This window comes from Dasypus novemcinctus, chromosome 18 (assembly GCF_030445035.2).
Source record: "Dasypus novemcinctus isolate mDasNov1 chromosome 18, mDasNov1.1.hap2, whole genome shotgun sequence".
Lineage (NCBI taxonomy): Eukaryota > Metazoa > Chordata > Mammalia > Cingulata > Dasypodidae > Dasypus > Dasypus novemcinctus.
The window spans coordinates 86,833,806-86,857,622 of NC_080690.1; the positions used below are offsets into that span (position 1 = coordinate 86,833,806).

The following is a 23,817-nucleotide window of genomic DNA, read 5'->3' on the forward strand; positions in this document are numbered from 1 at the left end:
TCCAGTTAGCCACTTAATGCTTCCACTCAGTGTTTTCTGAAACAGCCCAGACTCCGAACATGGGCAAAACAAAATTCCTGATATCCCCACTGAAAATAACTACCACTACCAACCTCCTCATCTCACCTGAGGAGCTTTTATCCCTCCTGCTCCTAGGGCCAACAATTCTGGTGGCATTTCTGACTTTTCCCACTCTCCCCCTCATCCACCACATCAGAAAATCTGGTTGTCCAGTCTAAAAAAAGACAAAATCCAGCCACTTCTCCCACTTCTATATCTATTCCTCTGATGCATCAACATTAACCTGGGCTTTGTGGTAGCTTGTTTGCCCGTCTTCCTGCCTCCTCCCTTAAACCTACTATCTTTTCTGCACTCTGCAGCCAGATGGATACTGTTAAAACCTGGATAAGATCACCTCTCTCTTCTGATCCAAACTCTGTTACTCCCTAATACCACTAAACATCCCTGGCATTTCGGGATTGACACTGCCCCCTTGCTCTTTGTTCCCATCAGAAAGGAGACATGCAGTTCCCTTAATACTTCCTGCTCAGTCTCACCTTCAAGAGGTTCCGCATGATGGTACCTATTACTGGCATTGTCTTGCTCTCTCTTCCAGCTGGAAATTTAAAAGTCCTCCATATAACACCTGGCCTGCACTCAGAATCCTGGGCTTGAAGTTTCTTAAGCCTCACTCCTCACCACACAGGCTGGCAGCAGAGCAGGTGAAGAGTCCCTGGATACCAGTCCCAGAAGCTATTTGAGTAGATGTCAGGACTAGTGAGGGGCTGAGACATTCTCCATTTTTACCTGCGTAACTTCCAAAAGGACTTCCACAGCCCTGGAATATGTGGGTAAAGGCAACTGATAGAGGTTAGCAATCATGGCAGGGATTCATGGTCGGGCCTCCCATGTACGCCTGCCCAGCCCTGGATTCAGTGATCTCGGCCTAACCTCTGTGTCTCATTCCTCAGCGCTGTCACGTACCAGCTGTGAGCCTTGGAAAGCACTGCCCAAGTATTCTGAAGCCTGGGGCAAGCTCCCGTACCTTAATGTCCTCATCACCCTCTACATATGTTCTTCCTTTGAACAGCCTTGGGGAACTTATAAACCCTAACTCTGGTCCCGTCGCTCCTTTGTTCAAAACTCTCCGTATCTCCGAGAGCCCTAAGAATGAAAGACACCTTGGCAGCCTGCCTCTCCAGATGCGACTCCCAACATCGCTCCCCGCAGACGCAGGGCGGACGCCGGGGTTCCTGGGATCTCCCGGGTCCGCCGCGCCCGCAGGCCGCCACACGCCGGCCCTCGGCCTGGGAACTTCGCCCACACCCCGTCACGCCGGCTGTCAGGAACCGGGCGCCTCGCGCTCCCGGACGCCGCGGCCTCCGCCGCGACGGAAGCAGGCGCCCTCGGGCAGGCTTTCACGACGCGGGGCGGGCGGGAGGGCGGGGAGCGCCCGGGGGCGCCGCGCTTACCGGGGCCCGGGCCGGGGCGGCGCGCGCGGCCGCCATGGCGGGCTGTGGGCGGGGCCTCGCCCCGGGCTCGCCGGCCCCGCCCTCGGCCGCCTCCGGTCGGCGGGCACGACGGCGCCCGTCCTGCCTTCGTGGTCGGGTCACCGCGGGAGCACCCAAAGCTCTGGGAACCAAGGCGGAGCGGAAGGACCCGAGAGCTGCCAAAACCACCGTCACGCAGGGACGCCTGAGGCCCCGCCCCGGCCGAGGCGCGCGCAGGAAATGCCCCTGTGCCGGGCCCTCATTGGCTCAGCGCCCCCGCGCTGCTCGCACAGCATTCTGGGTGTTGTAGTTCCCACAGCCCCGCAGAGTAAGGAGACTTCACCTTACCCTGACCTCCAGGAGCCAAGTCCGAGCGTCCCCTCCAGTGGCTCTGGAAAACCTCGTCTCCAGGGTCCCAAGGGGGTCAACGGTCCCTCTGTTCTGAAAGGGGCAGCAGACAGGTTTCACGGAGTATGCCAGGCTTTATGAAGCTCAGCGCTCCAGAGATGAAAAAAATGCCATATACACCCAGTGGCTGCAGTTCCAAATGGCCATATCATTCCATAGAGTCATTCAGACACGAGGGCTCCCGTGGCAGCTGGAAGCTTGTAAGCATTATCTTATTACTCTTCAAATAACACATAGCCTGCATTCTTAATCACCTTTTTGAGTTATACTGTCAGATCAGGGACAAAAGAAAAGGCATGCCCACGTAGGGACATGTCCGGGAAAAGAAGAGGATATGGGACTGCCCTTTGCAGCTGGACAAAGGTGGAACTCTATTCCTGGTTCCCACGCAAACTGGATACAAACCTTTGTAAGTTTAAACAATGGGATTCCTCCCCCATGTTTGTATTCTCTGAGTCTATCAAGTCAGCGCAGAACAATAGGCACACTGGAAAGAGAAGTCTGCCCGGGCCACTTGATGGCATTTCTCTACCCTCTCTAAAATCATCTCCTGTACCAATGGGGGCCTGGGCCCAGGCTGTGGACACCAGGACCTTTTTTACCTAGATTGGGTTGTTTAGGAAGGTTCCTGGGGAGCACTGATGGCAGAAGCTTTCTGGGGGATCTGCCTGACTCACCCCATTCCCCGAGAACAGTCCGTCACCTTGGACCCCTGAGCCAATCACCTTCCCTCCTGTGCAATCTGGAATAAGGTGTGCAGGCTGAGGCCAGTGCTTGTGTTTAGAAGGACTGTTTCATGCCCAGTCCCTGGTGGGAGGAGATGGGACCAGAAAACGGCATGAGGCTGTGGGGCAGAGGGAAGGTGGCTGCTGTGGCCTCCCTGACCAGCCAGGACTCCAGGAGGAGGAGGTGACTGCCCCCTAAAGGCCAGCAGTGAGGCCTTGCCCAGTGAGACCGTCACCTCCAGGCTCACGTTCCACTGGGCAGGGCCAGTTGTCCCCACTCCTTCTTGGGTAAAGTTCACAGCCACATCCTAGAAGATGCCAATACCTGGGAAGTCGTATAGACTTAGCCACTTCGGCTTTTAGTTTGCAGAATGGTATTAGAACTGGTTGCTCATTTGCTGGCGAAGCAGCAGAGAGGAGGGCACCAGAGCAGGGTGGGGTGGCGAGGGTCCTAGTCATCTTGGGGGAAGAGCCTGGGTCGGCGACAGGGTGGTGATGCTGCGGGCATCAGGGGTGCATCACTCGCAGGCCGAATCCGGAGGTCCCCAGGCCCAGAGGGGGCCTGGCCTCAGGGTGGCACTCGGCGTCCGCGGGCTGGGAGGGCGGGCAGAGCGCGACGGGGCAAGGGTGCAGACCTGCAGTCCCACACCCGAGCCCCGAGCCAGGACACCCCGCCCCTCACGAGGACGCCCCCCACTCGCTGGCCGGGGCGCGACCTCAACCCTCAGGACAGCGGCCGCCCCAAGCTGTTGCCGGCCCGCAGCTCACCCAGCGCTGGCGCAGGCCCGGGGCGCTTCGCTCCTCCCATGCTCCAGAAGGAAACTGAGGCCTGGAGAGGGGGCTTCGCTTGCCTGTGGGTCCGGGGCAGTGGGAGGGGAGTTCGGGATTCAATCCAGGCAGCCGACTCTGGGTCTGGGGCCTCTGATCCCTGCCCTCCTCTTTCACCCCTCCTGAGCTTCCGGGTTTCCAAAACGCCCCTCCCTTCTGATGGACCCCCACCTTCCAGGGTCCTCTGCAGCCTGCCCGTTATTCCCACGCGATGGACCAGGCTGATCTTTCCACACGGAGCTATGTTTTTTTTTTAAGATTTATTTTTCCTTCTTTCTTTCCCCTTCGCCTCCCCCCCCCCCCCCCCAGTCTGTTCTCTGTGTCCAGTCACTGTATTTTTCTGTGTCTGCTTGCATTCTTGTCAGCGGCACCGGGAATCTGTGTCTCTTTTTGTTGCCTCGTCTTGCTCTGTCAGCTCTCCATGTGTGTGTGGAGCCATTCCTGGGCAGGCTGCGCTTTTTTCCCATGGGGCTGCTCTCTTTACAAGGTGCACTCCTTGTGCGTGGGGCTCCCCTATGCGGGGCGTACCCCTGCGTGGCACGGCACTACTTGTGCACATCAGCACTGTGCGTGGTCCAGCTCCACACGGGTCAAGGAGGCCCGGGGTTTGAACCCTGGACCGCCCATGTGGTAGGCAGCCGCTCTATAAGTTAAGCCACATCCGCTTCCCATACGGGGCTATCTTGACCCGCCTTCCTTTAAATGACCTCTTGTAGTCTCCCCAAAACCACCCAATGTGCAGGAACTGTCATTCCTGTTTCTCCCAGGAGGGACCTGCGGCTCAGACAGGCACCTGTGCTGGGAACATTTCCTTCTACGCTGCCGGGGTCTGCTCTCTATTCCAGATTGTTCTCTGCAACAGGTACTGCCCGGGATTCCTGGACTGCTCTCCACCCAAGCCCTCAGTGGCCCAGCGGGGACAACACACCTCAGCCTGGGCGCTCCAGCTGCACGCCCCACCCGCTCCCACCCGTTCCCACGGCAGGCATCGCCTGCCCGCAAACCCCTCCCCTCACCTGGAAGACATAGCCACTGCCCGGACATCCCCGACAGGCCCATCCTGTCACCAGGACATGCTCCACGCGCCCCGCCCCCCCACCATTGGCAATGATTCCTCCCAGCTCCCCCTAAAGACCACTCACTCCAGGAGCCCCTTTGCCCAGTGTCGGACACGGAGCTGTGGAGTCTGAGGCGCTGAATGACTGAGAATGTCCACTGCGGCCCTCCCGTGTCCCTACCCCCAGGAACCTTCCTCAGAGTCCTCATGCTCATCTCCTGGCTGCGCCTCCCCATCCCTCATGGAAAAATGCAAATCACCAATTTCTGCTAATCCGCAAAAACATCCATTTCTCCCCCTTCCAGGAACCATTTTCAGCAACTGAAAAGAGCTAAGTCCGGCTGACCCGCCAGTTAAGCACTTAACCCCAGTCCCCATGCCTAGTTAGACAACACCTCAGGTGTGAGTTTCCAGGTTGTGCCAAGATGTGCACCTGCCTCCAGGCTTCCTTACCTGACCCCATCAACACGTCACCAAACGTCAGGTTCGGGGTGGGGGGTGGAGTTGTTCTCCCCAGATCAGGAGGGACTTGCCTACCCAAGGTGGTTGTGGGCCTATATGGTGTGTGTGGTCTTTGGGGACATCTCTGTTACATGTCTGCCCCACATGTCTGTGCCCCACTTCTGTCTCACGGGTCCCTGGTGTCTTCCACTATGCTGGTGTTTGTCTCACGTGTCACACGTTTCTGCTGTGGCTGTAGTATATGCATATGTAGGTCCATGCTGGATTGAGGGCTGTTGGTACCCCACACCTGCCACACCGTGTTCCCAGGGTATAAGTGGGGTGTCCCAGGTGTGTCAGCATCATGATTTGTCACAGAGGGTCCCAGGTATAACACACATCCCTCTAGGCTGTGCTACAGTGTCAACATTGCACACCTTTCACAGATGATACCTGAAATGTTTGTTTCCAGCCTTCATGACCTGTCCACTGGGACGAGACCTCATTTGCCCATCGCCCATCTCATCTATGTCTAGTGTAGAGTAATATGGGGAGTGTGTCATTAAATAGCCTCAGAGAGACAAAAAACATAGAATGGGGGAAATTATACTGGACAAAAGGCTGAGCAACTTCAAAAGTAAATAACAAGGAGGCAAGGTGCCACCTATAGATTAATAGACATGTAAGACAAATCTACCAAAAGTCTTACAGTTACATTTTGGATCCTGGGTGCATTCAATTTGCCTTAAAGAAAGAACATATATATTTTTAAAGACATTTTAAAGAGTTTTAGTAATTTCAGGTATTAACTTTTGGCTAATTTTTAAAAATAAAAACATACATTTCTCAATTAAATGTACAGGATAAATATACATTTTGTTTATCCATTCATCAGTTGATGGACACTTGGGTTGTTTCCAACTTTTGGCAATCGTGAATAACACCGCTATGAACATCCGTATGCAGAGGTCTGTTTCTGTCACTGCTCTCAGTTCTTCTGGGTATATACACAGTAGTGGTATTGCAAGGTCCCGTGGAAAATCCGTATATTCAACTTCTTTAGGAACTGCCAAATAGTCCTCTACAGTGGCTGTACCATTCTACGTTCCCACCAACAGTGAATAAGTGTTCCTATCTCTCCACATCCTCTCCAACACTTGTAGTTCTCTGTCTTTTTCATAGTGGCCATTTTAAAGGGTGTGAAATGGTATCTCATTGTAGTTTTTTTTTTTTCCTAAAGATTTATTTTATTTATTTCTCTCCCCTTCCACCCCATTGTCTGCTCTCCGTGCCCATTCACTGTGTGTTCTTCTGTGCCTGCTTGCATTCTTGTTATGCGACACCAGGAAACTGTGTTGCTTTTTTGTTGCATCACCTTGCTGCATCAGCTCTCCATGTGTGTGGTGCCACTCCTGGGCAAGCTGCACTTTTTTCACATGGGGTAGTCTCCTTGCGGGGCACACTCCTTGCATGTAGGGCACCCCTACACGGGGGGCACCCCGTGTGGCACAGCACTCCTTGCGTGTAGCAGCACTGCATGTGGGCCAGCTCACCACATGGGTCAGGAGGCCCTGGGTACTGAACCCTGGACCTCCTCCTATATGGTAGGCAGACGTTCTATCAGTTGAGCCACAACCACTTCCCTCATTGTAGTTTTGATTTGCATTACCCTAATCATTAGTGATGTTGAATATTTTTTCATGTTTTTTGGGGTTTTGTTTTGTTGTGTGTTTTGTTTTTGTTTTTTGCCATTTATATTTCTTCTTTGGACAAATATCTATTCAACTTTTTGCCCATTTTTCAATTGGGTCCTTTGTCTTTTTACTGTTGAGTTCGAACATCTCTTTATATATCCTGGATATGAAAGGCTTATCAGACATGTGGTTTGGGTGTAAGGTCCAAGAAACCACCATCTACTACAAGGTCTTGAAGATGTTTCCCTACATTTTCTTCTAGTAGTTTTATGGCCCTGGCTTTTATATTTATGCCTTAGATCCATTTTTAGTTGATTCTTGTATAGGGAGTGAGATAGGGGTTCTCTTTCATTCTTTTGGTTACAGATGTCCAGTTCTCCCAGCACCATTTTTTGAAGAGATTGTTTTGTCCTGTTAACATGGACTTGGTAAGTTTGTCAAAAACCAGTTGACCATATAGGTGAAGGTTTATTTCTGGATTCTCAATTATATTCCACTGATCGATGTGTCTATCTTTATGCCAGTACCATGCTGTTTTGATGACTGTAGCTTTGTAATATATTTCAAGATCAGGCAGTGAAATTTCTCCCATCTCACTCTTCTTTTTTAGAATGCTTTGGCTATTTGGGTGCACTTTCCCTTCCAAATGAATTTGGTGATTGCCTTTTCTAATTCTGTAAGTAGGCTGTTGGAATTTTGATTGGTATTCATTGGATCTATAGATCAGTTTGGTTAAGACTGACATCTTCATGATATTTATTCTTCCAACCCAGGAACACAGAATGTCTTTCCATTTGTTTAGGGCTTTTAAAATTTCTTTCAGCATTGTTTTGTAGTTTTCTGCATATAGGTCCTGTACTTCTTTGGTTAAATTAATTCCAAGGTATTTAAGTCCTTTTGTTGCTATTGTAAATGGATTTTTTTCACCTGATTTCCTCCTCAGATTGTTCAGTACTAGTGTACAAAACATTACTGATTTTTGCATTTTGATTTTGTATCTGCCACTTTGCTGAACTCATTTATTAGCTCAAGTACCTTTGTCATGGGTACTTCAGAATTTTGTAAATACAGGATAATGTCATCTGCAAACAGTGAGAGTTTTACTTCCTCTTTTCCTATTTGGATGCCTTTAATTTTTTTCCTTGTCTAATTGCCTTAGCTACAACTTCTAGTACAATACTGAATAACTGGTGACAGTGGGCATCCTTGTCTTCTTCCAGATCTTAGAGGGAAAGCTTTCAACCTTTCCCCATTGAGTATGATGTTGGCTCTAGGTTTTTCATATATGCCTTTTTTATCATATTGAGGAATTTTCCTTCTATTCTTATCTTCTGAAGTGTTTTTATCAAAAAATGATGCTGGATTTTGTCAAATGCCTTTTCTACACCTTTTGAGATGATCATGTGGTTTTTTTTCCTTCAATTTGTTAGAATGGTGTATTACATTGATTGATTTTCTTATGTTGAACCAGCCTTGCATCCCAGGAATAAATCCCACTTGGTCATGATGTATAAGTCTTTTGATATGCTGTTGGATTTGATTTGCAAGTATTTTGACAATTTTTGCTCATTAGACTGATTGGTCTATAATTTTCTTTTCTTGTAGTAATTTTGCCTGGCTTTGGTATTAGGGTGATGTTGGCTTCATAAAATGTAGTGGATAATTTTCCCTCCTCTTCAGTTTTTTGGAAGAGTTTAAACCAGATTGGTGTTAATTCTTTTCAAAAGGCTTGAACTTTTCTTTGGTGGGAGATTTTTGATGATGGAGTCAATATCTTTAGGTGTGATTGGTTTAAGTTCTTGTATTTCTTGTAGTGTCAGTGTAGGTTGTTGGTGCATTTCTAGGAATTTGTCCTTTTCCTCTAGGTTGTCTATTTTGTTGGCATACAGTTTCTCATAATATCCTCTTATGCTTCTTTTTATTTCTGTGGCATCTGACATAACTTCCCCCCTTTCTTTTCTGATTGTATTTATTTGCATCTTCTCTTTTTTTTTTTTGCTAGTCTACCTAGGGTTGTCAATTTTATTGATCTTCTCAAAGATCCAGCTTTTGGTTTTGCTGATTTTCTCTGCTGTTGTTTTTTTTTGTTGTTGTTCTCAATTCCATTTATTTCTGCTCTAATCTTTATTATTTCTTTCCTTCTGCTTGCTTGGGGATAGGTTTGCTCTTTTTCTAGTTTCTCTAGTTGTTCAGTTAAATCTTTGAGTTTACCTCTTTATTCTTTTTTAATATAAGCATTTAGGGCTATAAATTTCCCTCTCAAAATATATTTACTGACTTCACTTGCAATTTCTTTTTTGAGTCACTGATTATTTAGGAGTGTTTTGTTCAGCCTTCACACATTTCCAAATATACTTTTTTCCTATTTACTGATTTTCAGTTAAAGAACATATTTTTGAGAAAATTGATAAAATTCAGCACTAACATAGTTATCATATTTTAAAATATTTTTACTTTTTGTTGATATAATTATTGGAGTGATGAAAGAGCCCTTACATTTTACAAAATCATTCTGAAGAGGCTATGCATTAACCTGGTATCTAGGATTAAAGGTAAAAATAGTACACTAATGTTCAGTGGGACATGAGACAAGAACAGCCATGAAATGATAAATAATGAAGATGATTGGAGAAGGACTCATGGCTCTTTATAATATAGCTTTTTTCCATTTTTGGATATATTTGAAAAAACTATTATAAAAGGTAGAATATGTCCTTACAGCAGCATATTATGGTATGCTACCAACAAATCATCCCAACTACATGATCCGTGACCTCATGCTTGTAATTTGAAGTAGGGTATGGTAGAAATATTTAGACGAGGGAAATTGTCAAACACTGCTAACCAGGGCTGGTTTTAATGTATTATTTTGAAGTCTAGACTTAAGAAATTTATGGAAAACATGTTAATAATGCAGATTAAACCTTAAAGTGCATGGCATATGACCTTAAGCATAGCAAACACAAAAATGAGAGAAGAAATGAAGAAATATTCTTCCAATACTCAAAAACAAATTATTCCAGGGAAGTAGATTTGGCTCAACAGAGCATCCGCCTACCACATGGGAGGCTCAGGGTTCAAACCCAGGGCCTCCTGGCCCATGTGGAGCTGGCCCATGCACAGTGCTAATGCGTGCAAGGAGTGCCATGCCACGCAGGGGTGACCCCTGCATAAGGGAACCCCATGCGCAAGAAGTGCACCCCGTAAGGAGAGCTGGCCTGTGCAAAAAAAGTGCAGCCTGCCCAGGAGTGGCACCACACACACAGAGAGCTGATGCAGGAAGATGACACAACAAAGAGACACAGATTCCCAGTGCCACTGACAAGAATACTAGCAGACACAGAAGAACACACAGCAAATGGACACAGCAGAATACTGGGGGTGGAGGTGGAAGGGAAGAGAAATTTATAGATAGATAGAAAGATAGATAGATAGATAGACAGATAGATAGATAGATAGATAGATAGATAGACAGATAGTCCATACAACAAAGAATTCCACCTCACTCGCTGTTTCACTATGTCCTTAATTTTCACTATGAAAAGAAATACAGTTAAAACTCATGAAAAAGCAAAATGTAAAACAGATATTTTCCAAGGAAGATATGTAGGTGGCAAATATCACAGGAAAAAAAAATGCCCAACATCATGAATCTTTGCAGAATTACAATTAAAGCCATAAGAGACCTCTACACAATTATTAAAAGGGCTAAACTTAGAGCTTGACAATACCAAGTGCTGACAAAGGTGTGGAGGAATTGAAACTCTTCTACACTGCTGGTGAAATGCAAAAAGTTTCTTCAAAAGGTAAACATTCAACTATGCAGTGACTCAGGCATTGCACTGAGTTATTAACACAAGAGAAATGCAATGTATATCCACATAAAGAATTTTAACAAATGTTCACAACAGTTTTATTTGCAATGGTCAAAAACTAAAAGTAAGCCAAATGTCCATAAACAAATGAATGGACACATGCCTCTTCTGTTCCTCTTGTTGAACCTATGGTTGGCACTGGGGTTGGTGTATGCCCAGGAGATTTGAATCTCTGGGCTGTTCATGTGCCAGCTGGGCCCTGAGCCTCAGCAGAGGCAGCACCTCCTCTCCAGTTCATTGGATTTACCCAGGTCAGCTGACAGGGAGGTGAGGATTGACAACCACCATGCCAGGGAACAGAGAGTCTACAGCTGTGGGCATGAGATTCCCATCCATCAGCCATGTGGGATCAAAGCTCCATCTCAATTGGGAGGTGGAGTGGGCATTGCCACCCCAGGGTCCTCAGGATTGGGGAATAAAATATAGAGTAGAGTGGACTTACTAGTATTCTACTCTAGAATTATTGTGACTCTAGCAATGGAAGAAATTATATCATTGATGTGGAGACAGTGGCCTCTGGAGTTGCTGAGGGCAAGGAGAGTGAAGAAGAGGTGTGATATGGGGGCATTTTTAGGACTTGGATTTGTCCTGAATGATATTGCAGGGACAGATGCAGGGCATTATATATCCTGCCATAACCCACTGAATGAACTGGGAGAGAGTGTAAACCACAATGTAAACTATAATCCATGCTGTGTAGCAGTACACCAAAACGTATTCACCAAATGCAATGAGTGTACCACACTAATGAAAGAAGTTGTTGATGTGGGAAAAGTGGGGGGTGTGGGGAGAGGGGCATATGGGAATCTCCTACATTTTTAATGTAACATTTTGTGTGATCTTTTAAAAATAAAAAATGTATTTTAAAAAAAGAATGGATAAACAAGTACTGCTATATCCATACAAGAGAATCTACTCATGATAAAAGAATTATTAGTAAGATATAAAAGCATCAGCGATAAACTTCAAAATAATTATACAGCATGAAGAAAACCAGGAAAAAAAGCAAACCTTTCTTTATTTAATCATATAAATTTCTATACAACACAAACTAACACATTGTAAAGAAAAGTAAATCAATGTTTGCCTGGAGTGCAGGGAGGGCAGGGAGAGAACGATTATAAAAGAGCACAGGCAAATTTGCAGAAGCCAAATATGTGCATTGTCATGACTACAAAAATGTTTCATGGGTACGTAGGTATAACAAAACGTATTGAATTGTACACTTTAGATAGGTACGTACATTGTATGTCAATCATACCTTAATAAAAATTGTTAATTGATTCAAACTAAAGATCTCCTACTGTTTTTGGGAAACCGAGTTTGGCAGCCCTACATCGACTCCACCATCTTGCTCTGCATGCCCTAGCAGGGGCAGCCTTCCCTCAGTGGCAGCAAACATTGTCAAGCAACAAAAGCCATTTCCACCTGAGTCAAGTCAACAGAAACACTGGCTGGGTCATAAAATCTACGTTCCAAGCCAACAGGATATCCCTTCTGTCTATCCTTGTTTCCCTGCCTTTGTAGTTCACAGAGGTGACAGTAATTCACAAAACCTTGTAACGATTTTCTCTGAAAACAATCTTAGGTACATATGATAACTCAGGTCTGGAGATCCTGAAAATTTCTGTGCACTCTGGTCCCACATGGCCATAGTCACTGGAACATTTGTGGGGGCACTTTTAGAAGAGGCAATGCCATCTTGTGTGCTACAGCGTCTTTCTGTAGTAGGTAGGCTACCTCTGGCCCTTGTGGTCTTACGACCAGTGCCACCAGCCACTGCACTTGGTACATCAGGGCACACGGCTCCTCTTCAGGACCCAAGGAAGACAGCCCCTCAGCTACAGTGCAGGGCAGTATGTGCCACTCCTGCGAACAAGGGGTGAAAATATGTTGTTCTCAGAAGCACTGGAGGTTTACACAACTGCTTCCTTCTCATGATTACTTCTGAGCCCACAAAAAATCCTGACATCCAGGACACAAATTAGGACCACAAAGCCTTGCAGTCTTTCCTAGAGGCCTTGGGCAGCAACGCAAGTTAGATAGAAACTAGTGAGAGAGCTGTGTTCTGCCAGTTTACTGTTTCCTCCAAGATGCACAATGTTTGTAAGCCCTGCAAAAGTTGTTCACCTCTTCATGCTGGCAGAGTCCAATTCTGCTTTCAAACAAGCCATTTGGTGAAAACATCCCCCAAGAGTGAAGGTGGTAAACAAATGTCGTTGTACAGAACAGACCAACATGCAGTAGGCAGTTCCCATAAATCCTGAGCGTATGGTCAGATCAAAAGTGTCCACAGTATCCATGTCGAATAATTCTTTTTTTTTCACTTTGCCAATGTCCAAAAATGGATTTTATTTAATAATTCCCAAAATTTATAAACACTACACCCACCAAGCAACAAATTACCCTTCCCATTCTCCTCATCCTAAACTGCTTTTACTACGTATTTCGTATAAATGAAATCACACAATATTTATCCTTATATGCCTTTTTTTTTCTCTGCATAATGCTATCAAGTTTCTTCAACACTGCAGCATGTCTCCGAACTTCACTGCTTCTTAGCTGTGAACATTCCCTTGTTGCACCTCACTGAACCAGCAGCAAGAAATCACCCCAAAAGAAGAAAAAGGGGATGATCCAGCCAGGACTGCCCCAAACCACTCTACAACAGAGCCAGTTGGATTCTGAAGAAAGAGGTAGTAAATGCCGGGGTGAGCTGCCAAAAGCATTTCCTGGGTAATTTACTACAGAGCTGTAGCTACCTCGCAATAGACAGGGAGACTGGCAAGTTCATGCCAGTACGTGCATACCGATCGTACCCACTCTGCAGATTACATATGGCTGAGGGACAAAGCCAGCTAAATGCCAGGGCCGTGCATCCTGGTATGTGCTCTTTCCTCAAACAAGATGTGACTGAGGTGGGCAATGTTGAGAGTACAGCTGGTGCATAAGGCTGGTGTCCCACCAGGGAGTTACAGGAAGGAGGGAGCAGGGCGAGCTCAGTCTTCAGGCAGTAGATGCTCCACGGATCACACAATCCATCTTCCTGACCAGCCCGTACAATTTCATACACTCCTCTTCATCAAGGGTCCCTGAACCATGGGCAGGTGGGAGTATTGCTTGTAAAACTTTTTTTCCTTCCACTTTCAAGGAGGATTGGACACAGAATATGCACCAACAATATATACAAGGGGACCGTAGTGCCAACGAGGAATGACATCCTCGATAGCCCAATAACCCCACAAAAGTCTGCACCTCTTTGATGGTTTGTCGGCAGGGGCAAGCCTGGATCTTATTTAGCACAGTGGTTGGTTCTAACCCTGGTCTATGGGGCTCTCTAGTGAACTGTTCTGGCTTCAGCCCCTTCCAGGATTTCAGCAGAATGGCATTAGGTTGTAGATTTCCTCCAGCGCCACCCCAGCTCTCTGCAGGGTCACCATTTCTGCCTTTTGGTGGTATCGGGTCTTTTTCCCTGTACTTCACTCTCACATTTGCACTGCGGATGCTGGATGTCTCAGTATCTATGTCTCTATCTCGGCATGGGCTTGTCCTACATCAAACATAGGGATATGGGCAAAGAGTAGAACAGGGAGAACACCCTTTCAACTGGGCGGTGCCAATTTTAAGAACTGACCCCTCATGCCTGCCATAAGAGTGCTGCCGGGACGCTGGAACAACAGGGCAGGAATGTCCCCTTACCGTAGTTCTCGTCAGGGCTTACACTCCTTCATTAGGGTCCCAGTGGCAGTGGTGTTTCTGGATGCCTACCTGAGGGCCATGCATTTCCACGGGCACTAACGAGCCAATTACAGCGTGCGCACCTGCACCGCCCTCGTCCCTGTCAGCACTGACAGGTGGGCGGTGACATCACCCTTTTCAGCTTCACTCCCAAGATCACCTCATTTGCGCCGCTATCCCACAACCTTACTAGCCACACCGCCAGTGTCTCCTTAGGATTCTGGTGGAAATGGCTTGTGGTCCCAATTAGCTCGGCTGGATTCTATTTCTGAATGGACTAAGTTTGATTCGCTGGTCATGTTCTTACCCTGTATAAGGGGACAAGTGCAGAGACACTTCCCCTCCCCCAATTTCGAGCTAATTACCTCCTCCAGCTCATCAAGCTCTCCAACTTCCTAAAGGACTGCCTCTGCATCCCCACCAACTCACTTTAGGGAGGTTTTTCCCTTTTCTGCACACTGGCAGGCCGAGGTGCTCAGCCTAGACTCCCCTCCCTCCACCTTCCCTGCATTACCAGTTACCTCTAACACTGCAGGTGGCTTCATGTCACACCAACAGCACCCCTGCTTGACTTCACGCACTCAGGGACAGCTTCAGCAGTCACTCCTATTGCCCACAGCAGGAGGCATCCTACCCCAGCCACCAGCCGCTGCACCTGTGCTGGCTGAGTGCAACCTCAGCCCTTCCAGCAGGGAAGTAAGAGCTGCCAGGGCTCTTGGAGCATTACCCTACTCCAAGGGTGGCCCACAGATCTGAGTGACTGGTGATGCAGCCCCACAAAGACCCTGTGGCCAGCCTGGGATCTCCCCAGTTGATTCTTCTCCCCAGTCCATTTCTCTGGAATCCTGCTTACTATACCAGTTGTGTCCCACTGAACCAACAGCAGGACTTACCCCAGAAGAAATAGGGGAAGCCCCAGCCAGAGCTGCCCCCAAACCGCCCAACAATGGGGCCAGTTGTATTCTGGAAGAAAGGCACTAAATCGCCAGGGTGATCTATCCAAAAGCATTTATTAGGGGATTTAGTTACACAGGATGCAGCTACCTCACGATGGGCGGTGATAAGTTCACTCCAGTAGGTCTACACCTATGGCTACCACTCTACAGGTACTCTACGGCTTAGTGGCTAAATGCCAGGGCTTGTGTGTAAGTTTTGGGAAAACATCTTGGTATGTGCATTTTTCAAAACAAGATGTGCTTGGCACAGGCAATGTGTAAGGTTAGAGCAGTCCAAGCTGGGCACACTTCTAGGAGTCATGGGAAGGAACGCCTGAGGAGGGGCCAGGGGCAAGGTCAACTCTCCGGCAGGCAGGAGGTGCAGTATGGATCACACGCCGTTTAAGCACCACGTTTTCTCTATCCATTCGTCAGTTGGTGGATATTTGAGTTGTTTCCACCTTTTTGCTATTTTGAGTAATGGAGCTACAAACATGCACATGTAAGAATCCATTAGTCCCTGTTTTCAATTTTGGGGGGTAATTCATCAGAACGATGTGACACCATCAATGTCCCCATAAAAAGGTCATCCTTCTCTACACACTGCACTGCCAACATAAATCCTATCAGATCCTGTGGGCCACAGCTGGGCCAGGTCCTTGACTAAGTTGTCAGAGAGAAGGAAATGAGGCCCCACTTAGGGTTTACACTATTCACCATGTCCTCCGGCAAACAGAATACCGATGTCTACTGCCCTGATCATGTGCGAGGTGCCTGAAGCACACTGCTGGCCTGCCAGCAGGTAGAGTGGAATGCCTTATGCCAGACCCTGGTGATAGGTTTGGCTAGGGCCCTCAGGTTAGAAAGTGCAATGCAGTTTCTCACAGCTTCCCACAGACCTGGAACTTAGGAGAAATCATCCCGCTGGCACATTAGGAGGTCTGAGATGCCATTCAGGTAGATGTCTCCTTCCCTCACAAAGGCTCCCATCTAGGGTTGTTAGAACAAGGACATTTCCTGAACATTAAGGTCTGTCTCCCGTGTGAACTCTGTGGTGTCGAATCAGGCTACACCTTTGGCTAAAGGATTTCCCACATTCACTGCACTCATAAGGCCTTTCATTAGTGTGTACTCTCCGGTGTTTAATGAGATTGGATTTGCGGCTAAAGGATTTCCCACAGTCAATACACTCATATGGCCTTTCTCCAGTGTGAACTCTCTGGTGTTGAATGAGATCAGATTTGCGGCTAAAGGATTTCTCACATTCACTGCACTCATAAGGTCTTTCTCCAGTGTGGACTCTCCGATGTTGAATGAGAACAGAGCTTTGGCTAAAAGACTTTCCACATTCACTACACTTATAAGGCCTTGCTCCAGTGTGAACTCTCCAATGTTTTCTGAGGCTGTAGCTTTGGCTAAAGGATTTACCACATTCACTGCACTCATAAGGCATTTCTCCAGTGTGAATTCTCCTGTGCACAATAAGGTGGGAGCTCTTGCTGAAGAATTTGCCGCATTCGCTGCACTCATAAGGCCGTTCCCCAGTATGAACTCTACGGTGTTGAACAAGGGTGGAGCTTTGGCTAAAGGATTTTCCACATTCACTGCACTCATAAGGCCTTGCTCCAGTGTGAACTCTCCAATGTTTTCTGAGGCTGTAGCTTTGGTTAAAGGATTTCCCACATTCACTGCACTCATAAGGCATTTCTCCAGTGTGGATTCTCCTGTGCACAACCAGGTGGGAGCGTTTGCTAAAGAATTTCCCACATTCACTGCACTCATAAGGTCTTTCCCCAGCATGAACCTTGCTGCACTCATAAGGCCTCTCCCCAGTGTGAACTCTCTGATGTTGTATGAGGCCAGAGATTTGGCTAAAGAATTTCCCACAGTCACCATGCTCATACAGTCTTTCTTCAAAATGAATTTGCTGGTGCTGAATAAGTTGGTACTTGCAGCTAAAGGCTTTCCCACATTTGCTACACTCAAAAAGTCCTTCTCCAGTACAGACCCTCTGGTGGTGAACGAGTACGTGTTTGAGGTTGTAAGTTTTCCCACACTCACCCAACTTGTAGTAACTTCTTCCACTGTGAAAGGCTTCTTCACACTCCATGCTGTTGGGTGGCTTCTCACCACCGGGAGAGGCCTGATGCTGCAGAAGGCTAAAGGTGGCTGGGAAGCCCGTCCCAACTTCCCCCTGGCTCAAAGACTTCCCCAACATGTGGAATCTGCAGCTTTTCACACACCAGGCCTCGTCCACATGCCCCTTAAAGGGTTTCTGTGCAATGTCAAACTCTTGGTGCTGGTGAAGGTTTGTGTTCATCCTGGAGCCTCTCACACCCGTACCACCCAAATGTGGTTTCTGTCCGGGGCATAGTGGTTGTTGTTCAGCCTGGTGCAAAATGTCTTTTGAGACTGGGGCACACATTTTTTGGGGGTGAGACTTGTGAGTGTACAGACCAGCCTTTGGAGTCCTGACCTGTGACACTCCTACAGAAACACTCTGTTCAGAAGCTGCTTCATCTTCCTCTGTTCCATGCCAACACCCTGGAAGCAGAGAAATGCTGATGAAATGCACATTAACTTGGGGGAGAGGGGAAGCCATATCACAAATGTGTATCAGACATACAAAGGAATCAGCTGATGGGATTGCTTGCGGAAAGGAAGCCGAGGGCAGGTGGAGAAAGGGACTGATTTGCAATAAAATGCACAGAATGGGGAAGTGGATGTGGCTCAACCAACTGGGCTTCCATCTACCATATGGGAGGCCCTGGGTTTGCATCCCAGTGCTTCCCTGTGAAGGCAAGCTGGCCTGCACCCACAGAGAGCTGACAGCCAGCACCCATGGAAAGCTGGTGCAGCAAGATTATGCAACAAAGGGAGACATGCAGACACAGAAGAACGCACAGCGAATGGACACAGAGAGCAGACAGCAAGCAAGCAGCAAGGTGGGGGGGATAAATAAATAAATCTTTAACAACAACAACAAAAAAAAGCACAGAATGAGGGAAGCCTCACCAGGCGAAAAGCACAAGGAAGGACTACAGCACTGGGAGGAGCAGCAGGGTCTCAGTTCGCTACCCTGGCAGCAGCCTGCAGGAACCTCATTTCTGGTGACACACAGGTACTGTGTAGAAGGTTGTTTGCACACAGGTTCAGGAAAATTCAGTGGGGTCTGAGCAGCTGGTGTGCAAGGACTATTTTAGGATCTGTGCACACCTCAAGATGTGGTGTGGTCAATTTAGGGAACACTTGCAGAGAGAAGCATGGGGAGGATGGGTGATGCATGGAGGCCACAGCTGAAATGACTGGTCAGCACTGTCAATACAGGGAACAAAAGAATAAACGAGGTATAGCCATTGGCACTAGCACCAAAACAGTGGTGGACACAAGACTGGTTCCTGGTAGGACGTGAACACTGCCCTGATGTCACGTCCTGTCCTCAGCTGCCAACATCAGGGCCAGGCCTCCTCTGAGACCTTCCTGCCACGCCATGATGGTGAAGCAACCAGAGCTCTCCCCCACCACCAACAGAGCAGGGACCTGGAAGGTGCAAGACCTCAGGGAAAGACAGAGCAAGTTAGCAGCTAGGACTGCCTGGAGCAACTCAGCACACAACAGTCCACAGGAAAGAAAATTAATATTATGAACATTTTTGAGAAAGGGTCTTCTAAGAATAGTCTATGGTCTATGTTAGTTAGTAGACCACAACAATGCCTCCAATTCCTAGCACCAGCGGCCAAGAGCAAATGACAGTGAGAGGAAGGGGAAGGAGCCTGGGGCACAGAAGTGTCATGGATCTGGGCACATCTACCCTGCCAGGGAGAAGGCAAGCAAGGTAAGATCCACGAGGCTGGCTGCAAGTCTCCCAACTCCTGGACAGGTCCCTGCATGCTCTGGGGCAGCAGGTGCTGGGGCTGCTCAGGAAATGCAATGCTCGGGGCACTGCACACAGCACCTACAGCTCAGACCTGGTACCCACAGCACACACTCCAAGCAGGGGGGATGGGGCCACTCCCATGTTCCAGCTGTGGGAGCAGAGCTGCTTCTGAAGAAGAGAGGAAAGGCAGAGCCCATCTCTGGACAGTGGGGTGAGGAGGGGGCCTTACCCAATGAAACTATGAGTGCGAAATTCTCCAGCATCACATCGCAGTACAGGAGCCTCTGATGCTCACCAAGGAGCCCCCACTCCTCCTGGGAGAAGTACACGGCCACATCCTCAAAGGTCACAGAGCCCTGCCATGATGGGGACAGTTCATGCATGATTAGCTTCTTTCCTTCATTTCTTCACACTTTCATCCTCTGCTCACTCTTCTTCCCACTCCCAACTCGGAGATGCCAGGTCCTGGGGGCAGATGCCCACTTCTCCTCATTGTCCCACTGATCACTGTGTCAGCCCACTGCTACAATAGGCAGGTGGGCAGAGGCGACATCTAAACATCGAGCCTGCACAGACCGGCTCAGTGGTTGAGCACCTGCTTTGCATGTACAAGGCCCTGGGTTCAATCCCCCTGTCCCTCCTTTAAAAAAAAAGGGATATATACTGAATTTACTGGGGAGTGGGTGCAGCTCGGTGGTTGAGTGCCTGCCTCCCATGAACAAGGTCTGGGTTCAATTCCCAGTACCTCCAAAAAAAATAAATAGAGAGACAAACACAGGGCCTGACAGGCCAGCCCACACCCTTTTTTCTCAGGCATTGGGGGTCTCCTAGATAGAGTCTCTCAAAGAAAGATGGACTTATCCTTCACCCTTAAATCCCCAGTGGAAGGTCTGAGAGCCACCAGTTCACACTGCCCCTCCAGAGGCACAGCACTCTATGCACCACTCTTCTCTCACAGCTGCAGGCCCATAGCCCTTCTGCCTCCCTGCCCCACTCCACAAGCATGCCCCAGGCCGCTCCACACTTTTTTCAGCACATGGCACCAGAAGAGCCCTCAGCCACTTCAAACAGGACCCAGTACTATCCCAGAACTCCCGTGGCCCCCACTGCCAGAGGCAGCCCTAAGTCCTGCTGTAAGAAAGCCTCTAGCCTGACTCTCCTCACTTCAACCTCAGCCACCCAGAAATGTCTGTGAGTCTCAGATACAGAGGACCCTCTTCTGTGCTGCACTTGTAACCCCACACCATCCCAACCCTCTCTCTACCCAGCCCTCCTTCAGAGGTGAGCCTGAGGGTGTCTGCGCCAAGCCCAGGGACTCTCCAGGATGACCACTCATATAGTTAACTCAACCCACACCAAGGGTAACACAAAACCCTGGTGTGGACAGAGTAGGAATAAGCATCATCCCTGGCCTCAGTGACCCCCACACATCGTCTGTCTCACAGCCACCTACCCCTTAGATCACGTTCTCTCCCACACCCTTCACACAGCCACTTCTCTCCCTCACCAGTCAGTGTTTGTGAGCCCACCATCCCCAACCAGGGACCCAAGCAAGAGACCCTGTCCTCAGCCCCAACCCTGGCTCCCTGTCCTGCCATTACCATTACTACCATGACCAGATTCTCCTAGTCAGCACAACCCACAGCACCAAGTCCACACACTGGCCACCACCTTGGGGAAAGTTCTCTCTTGAGCTCCTCCCGAATTCCACACCTGTGTTCACCTGCTCATTCAATGCCTCCATTCATTTGTTCTCCACAATATCTCAGAATCTTTTTTTTTTTAATGAGAGAAGTTGTGGGTGTACAGAAAAAGCATGCATAAAATACAGGGTTCTCAAACGCCACCCTATTATCAACAAAGCAGACTCCTGACATGGCTAAAAACAAAACTCTTGATATCATCAACCAAAAATATTCCTACTATGGACTTCTCCATCTCCCCTGTGGAGCTTCCATCCTTCCAGCTGATAAAAATAAAAACCCTGGCATCATCCATTCCGTGTGTGTGTGTGTGTGTGTGTGTGTGTGTGTGTGTGTGTGTGAGATCTTGGTGGGCCAGCTCGCCTTCACCAGGAGGTCCAGGAATTGAACCCTGGACCTCTCATATGGTTGATGGGAGCCCAATCACTTGAGCCACACTCACTTCTATCTTTCTCTTTTGTACCCTCAAAATCAGAAAATCCGGGAAGCCTCACCTACAGATAACAGATCGAGAATCCCACTTCTTTTAGCCCCCAGCGACCATCAACACACACCTTCACTACTGCAGGAGACTCTGATCTGCCTGTCCTACCACCACCTTCCCATCTACAATCTGTTCACGCTGTAGCCACAGAAGCGTGATGAGTCCAGGACCAGGTCACCGCCCTCCTCTGCCCCAAACCTCCCAGGGCTCCATCACTTCCCAATAGATGCAACTTGTCAGGCAGCCCTTCCGGACCTGACTCCTGTTCCCCTGCTCTGTGTTCCTGTGAGAAGGAAGGCACCGTCCTAACCACTCCCGGTCAGCCTCCCTCCAAGCACTTGAACACACTGGGATCTATGCCTGGGACTATCTTTCCCATACTTCAGTCCTTGGTTGCCAGCTGTAGCAGTTTGAAATAATTGATGAATTCCAAAAAGAAATACTGGATTATGCTGTAATCTGATCTGTAGCTGGGCAAGACTGAGTTATGATTAGGGCATTGAGTCTCCACCCACCAAGGGGTGGGGCATGGCAAAGGACAGAGCTGAAGTTTTTCATGTTGGAGTTGTGATGTTGGAGTTTGATGCTGAAGCCTTAAACTAGAGCCCTGGGAAGTAAGCACATAAAGGAAACAGAAGCAAGCCCCAGAAAGAAAGGAACCCTGAGCCCAGGAAGAAGCAAGCCCTGGGAAAAGAGGAATCCTGAGCCCGGAGAGAAGCAAGACCCAGGAAGAGAAGAACCAGGAAGCCTGAACCCTGGCAGACGTCGGCAACCATCTTGCTCCAATAAGTGAAAATAGACTTTGGTGAGGGAAGTAACTTATGCTTTATGGCCTGGTCTCTATAAACTCCTATCCCAAATAAATACCCTTTATAAAATCCAACCAATTTCTGGTATTTTCCATCAGCACCCCTTTGGCTGACAAATACACCAGCAATAGAGCCATTCCATGGGACCCCTGTACTTGGCTTAGGACCCTGTGCTTGGGTTGGGTCAGTGTCCCCAGCCCTAAGGGCTGAAAGGGTGGCAGGAGAAGATGTCAGGACTCCACAATCCCAGAGACTGTATGGGTTCTATCAGGACCAGTGAGGCGCTAGGATACCTTCCACTCACCTGTGTAGGGTCCATAAATGTTTCTGCTAACATGGGAACCTGTAGGAAGAGGGAAGTCATGAGAGGCAGGTAGCCATGGCAGGGCTCCAGGGCTCCTTCTCCTCCGCCCGGTCCTGGAGCCAGGTGGCCTCGGATGGCTGTGGTATCTCTGGGCCTCAGTCCTCAGTGCTAACAGCCGTGTGACCTGGTACAACGGTCTCGCCATTCCCGCCCGCCTTCCAGGCTATCCTTCCTCGGAGAAGCTCTGGAAGCGTTTTCAAGCCTGGCTCACGCGTCCCTCTTCGGACCACAGCCCTCCAGGGCTCCCAGGGTCGAGAGCCCCCGCTCCATCGTGCCTCCAGGACCTTACCCACGCATTCCTCGGCCTGACAGACCCCCTCCGTGCATCCCAGCGACCCCACCCCGGGCGCCTCAGCGTTCCAGGAGCACCTCCGGGGGCTTTGGGGCCCGGGGAGAGGGAAGGCCGGGGGAGGCCACGGGACGCGGCGCTCACCTGGGCCGGGACCGAGGGCGCGGCCGCCGCCATCGCGGGCTATCGGCGGAGCGGGCCGGGGCCTCGGGCACGGCGCCCAGGCCCAGGCGGGGTCCCTCGAGACCCGCCTCTGCGCAGCGGGAAGCCCGCCTCCTCTCGGCCGCTCCCACCCGGTGGGTGAACAGCCCCAGCGTCTCCAACGCTGAGCACAACCAAAACGACTGCAGGGACGCCGGAAGTCCCGCCCCACGCGCCCGGCTCCCTCGACCTAGACTCTCATTGGCCATCTGCGCTGCCGCTGAGCGCAGGGGGTTCTGGGTAGTGTAGTCCACCCAGCGCAGGCGGCGGGCTCCAGGCTCCGGAGACAAAAGGCCGGGGGCTACCGCGTGGGTGCCACAAAGAGGCCTCGCGGGTCTCCAGGAGTTGGCAGGGCGGAGCGTTGTCTGCAAAGGATCACTTAGATGCTGAGACGTGATTTCAGACTCCATGAAGTTCAGCATGCTGAGAGGCTGAAAATCCTCTTCATGTTCTCAAAAGCTACAAATTCAAAAGGACATTTCCTTCCATAGAGTCATTCAGACACAAATGTAGCTAGAGCCTAATGTACATTATCTTATTGCCCTTCAATACATGTAGTCTGAAGCATTAGAGTCAATTTTGTGAATTTCAGTATGCTTGGCTAGGGGCAAATGAAAAAGTCTCCAGACATGGATAGGACAGGGTGAAGCAGGTGGACACGGATGCAACTCTGTTCTGATTCCCACAGAAAATGTCCCTCCTGCTTGTAGAGTCCGTGACTGTGTGTAGTCCAGGGAGAAGTGCTATTTTATGCATATATTTCTTATGCCATATCCCAAGACATTCCTTTCCTTTTAGGAATTAGACCTTTATCTCAAATGGAGAGCAAACTTAACAAATGCTCTCTTGGTTGCCCACTAACTCAGGACATCAGATCTATTATGCACCAAATTGTGTCC

The 23,817-nt window shown here is 48.9% G+C and overlaps 1 protein-coding gene across 5 annotated transcripts in view; it reads right to left on the minus strand.

The window, feature by feature from the left end:
* LOC101414161 (zinc finger protein 256) overlaps nt 1–23,084 on the minus strand; it is a 50,255-nt gene extending 27,171 nt beyond the window's left edge. For 2 of the 5 annotated variants that reach the window (XM_058279454.2, XM_058279453.2), the window contains exon 1: nt 1,473–1,678. In XM_058279454.2, coding sequence (XP_058135437.1) covers nt 1,473–1,508 — 36 coding nt within the window. In that variant the 5' untranslated portion in view covers nt 1,509–1,678. Of the gene's footprint in view, nt 1–557; nt 1,679–11,517; nt 17,736–19,297; nt 19,425–22,368; nt 22,408–22,861 lie in introns of those variants that run through there. The other 3 variants (XM_058279455.1, XM_058279452.1, XM_012522048.3) reach the window with 3 other exon arrangements.
* Nucleotides 23,085–23,817: the final 733 nt, after the last annotated feature.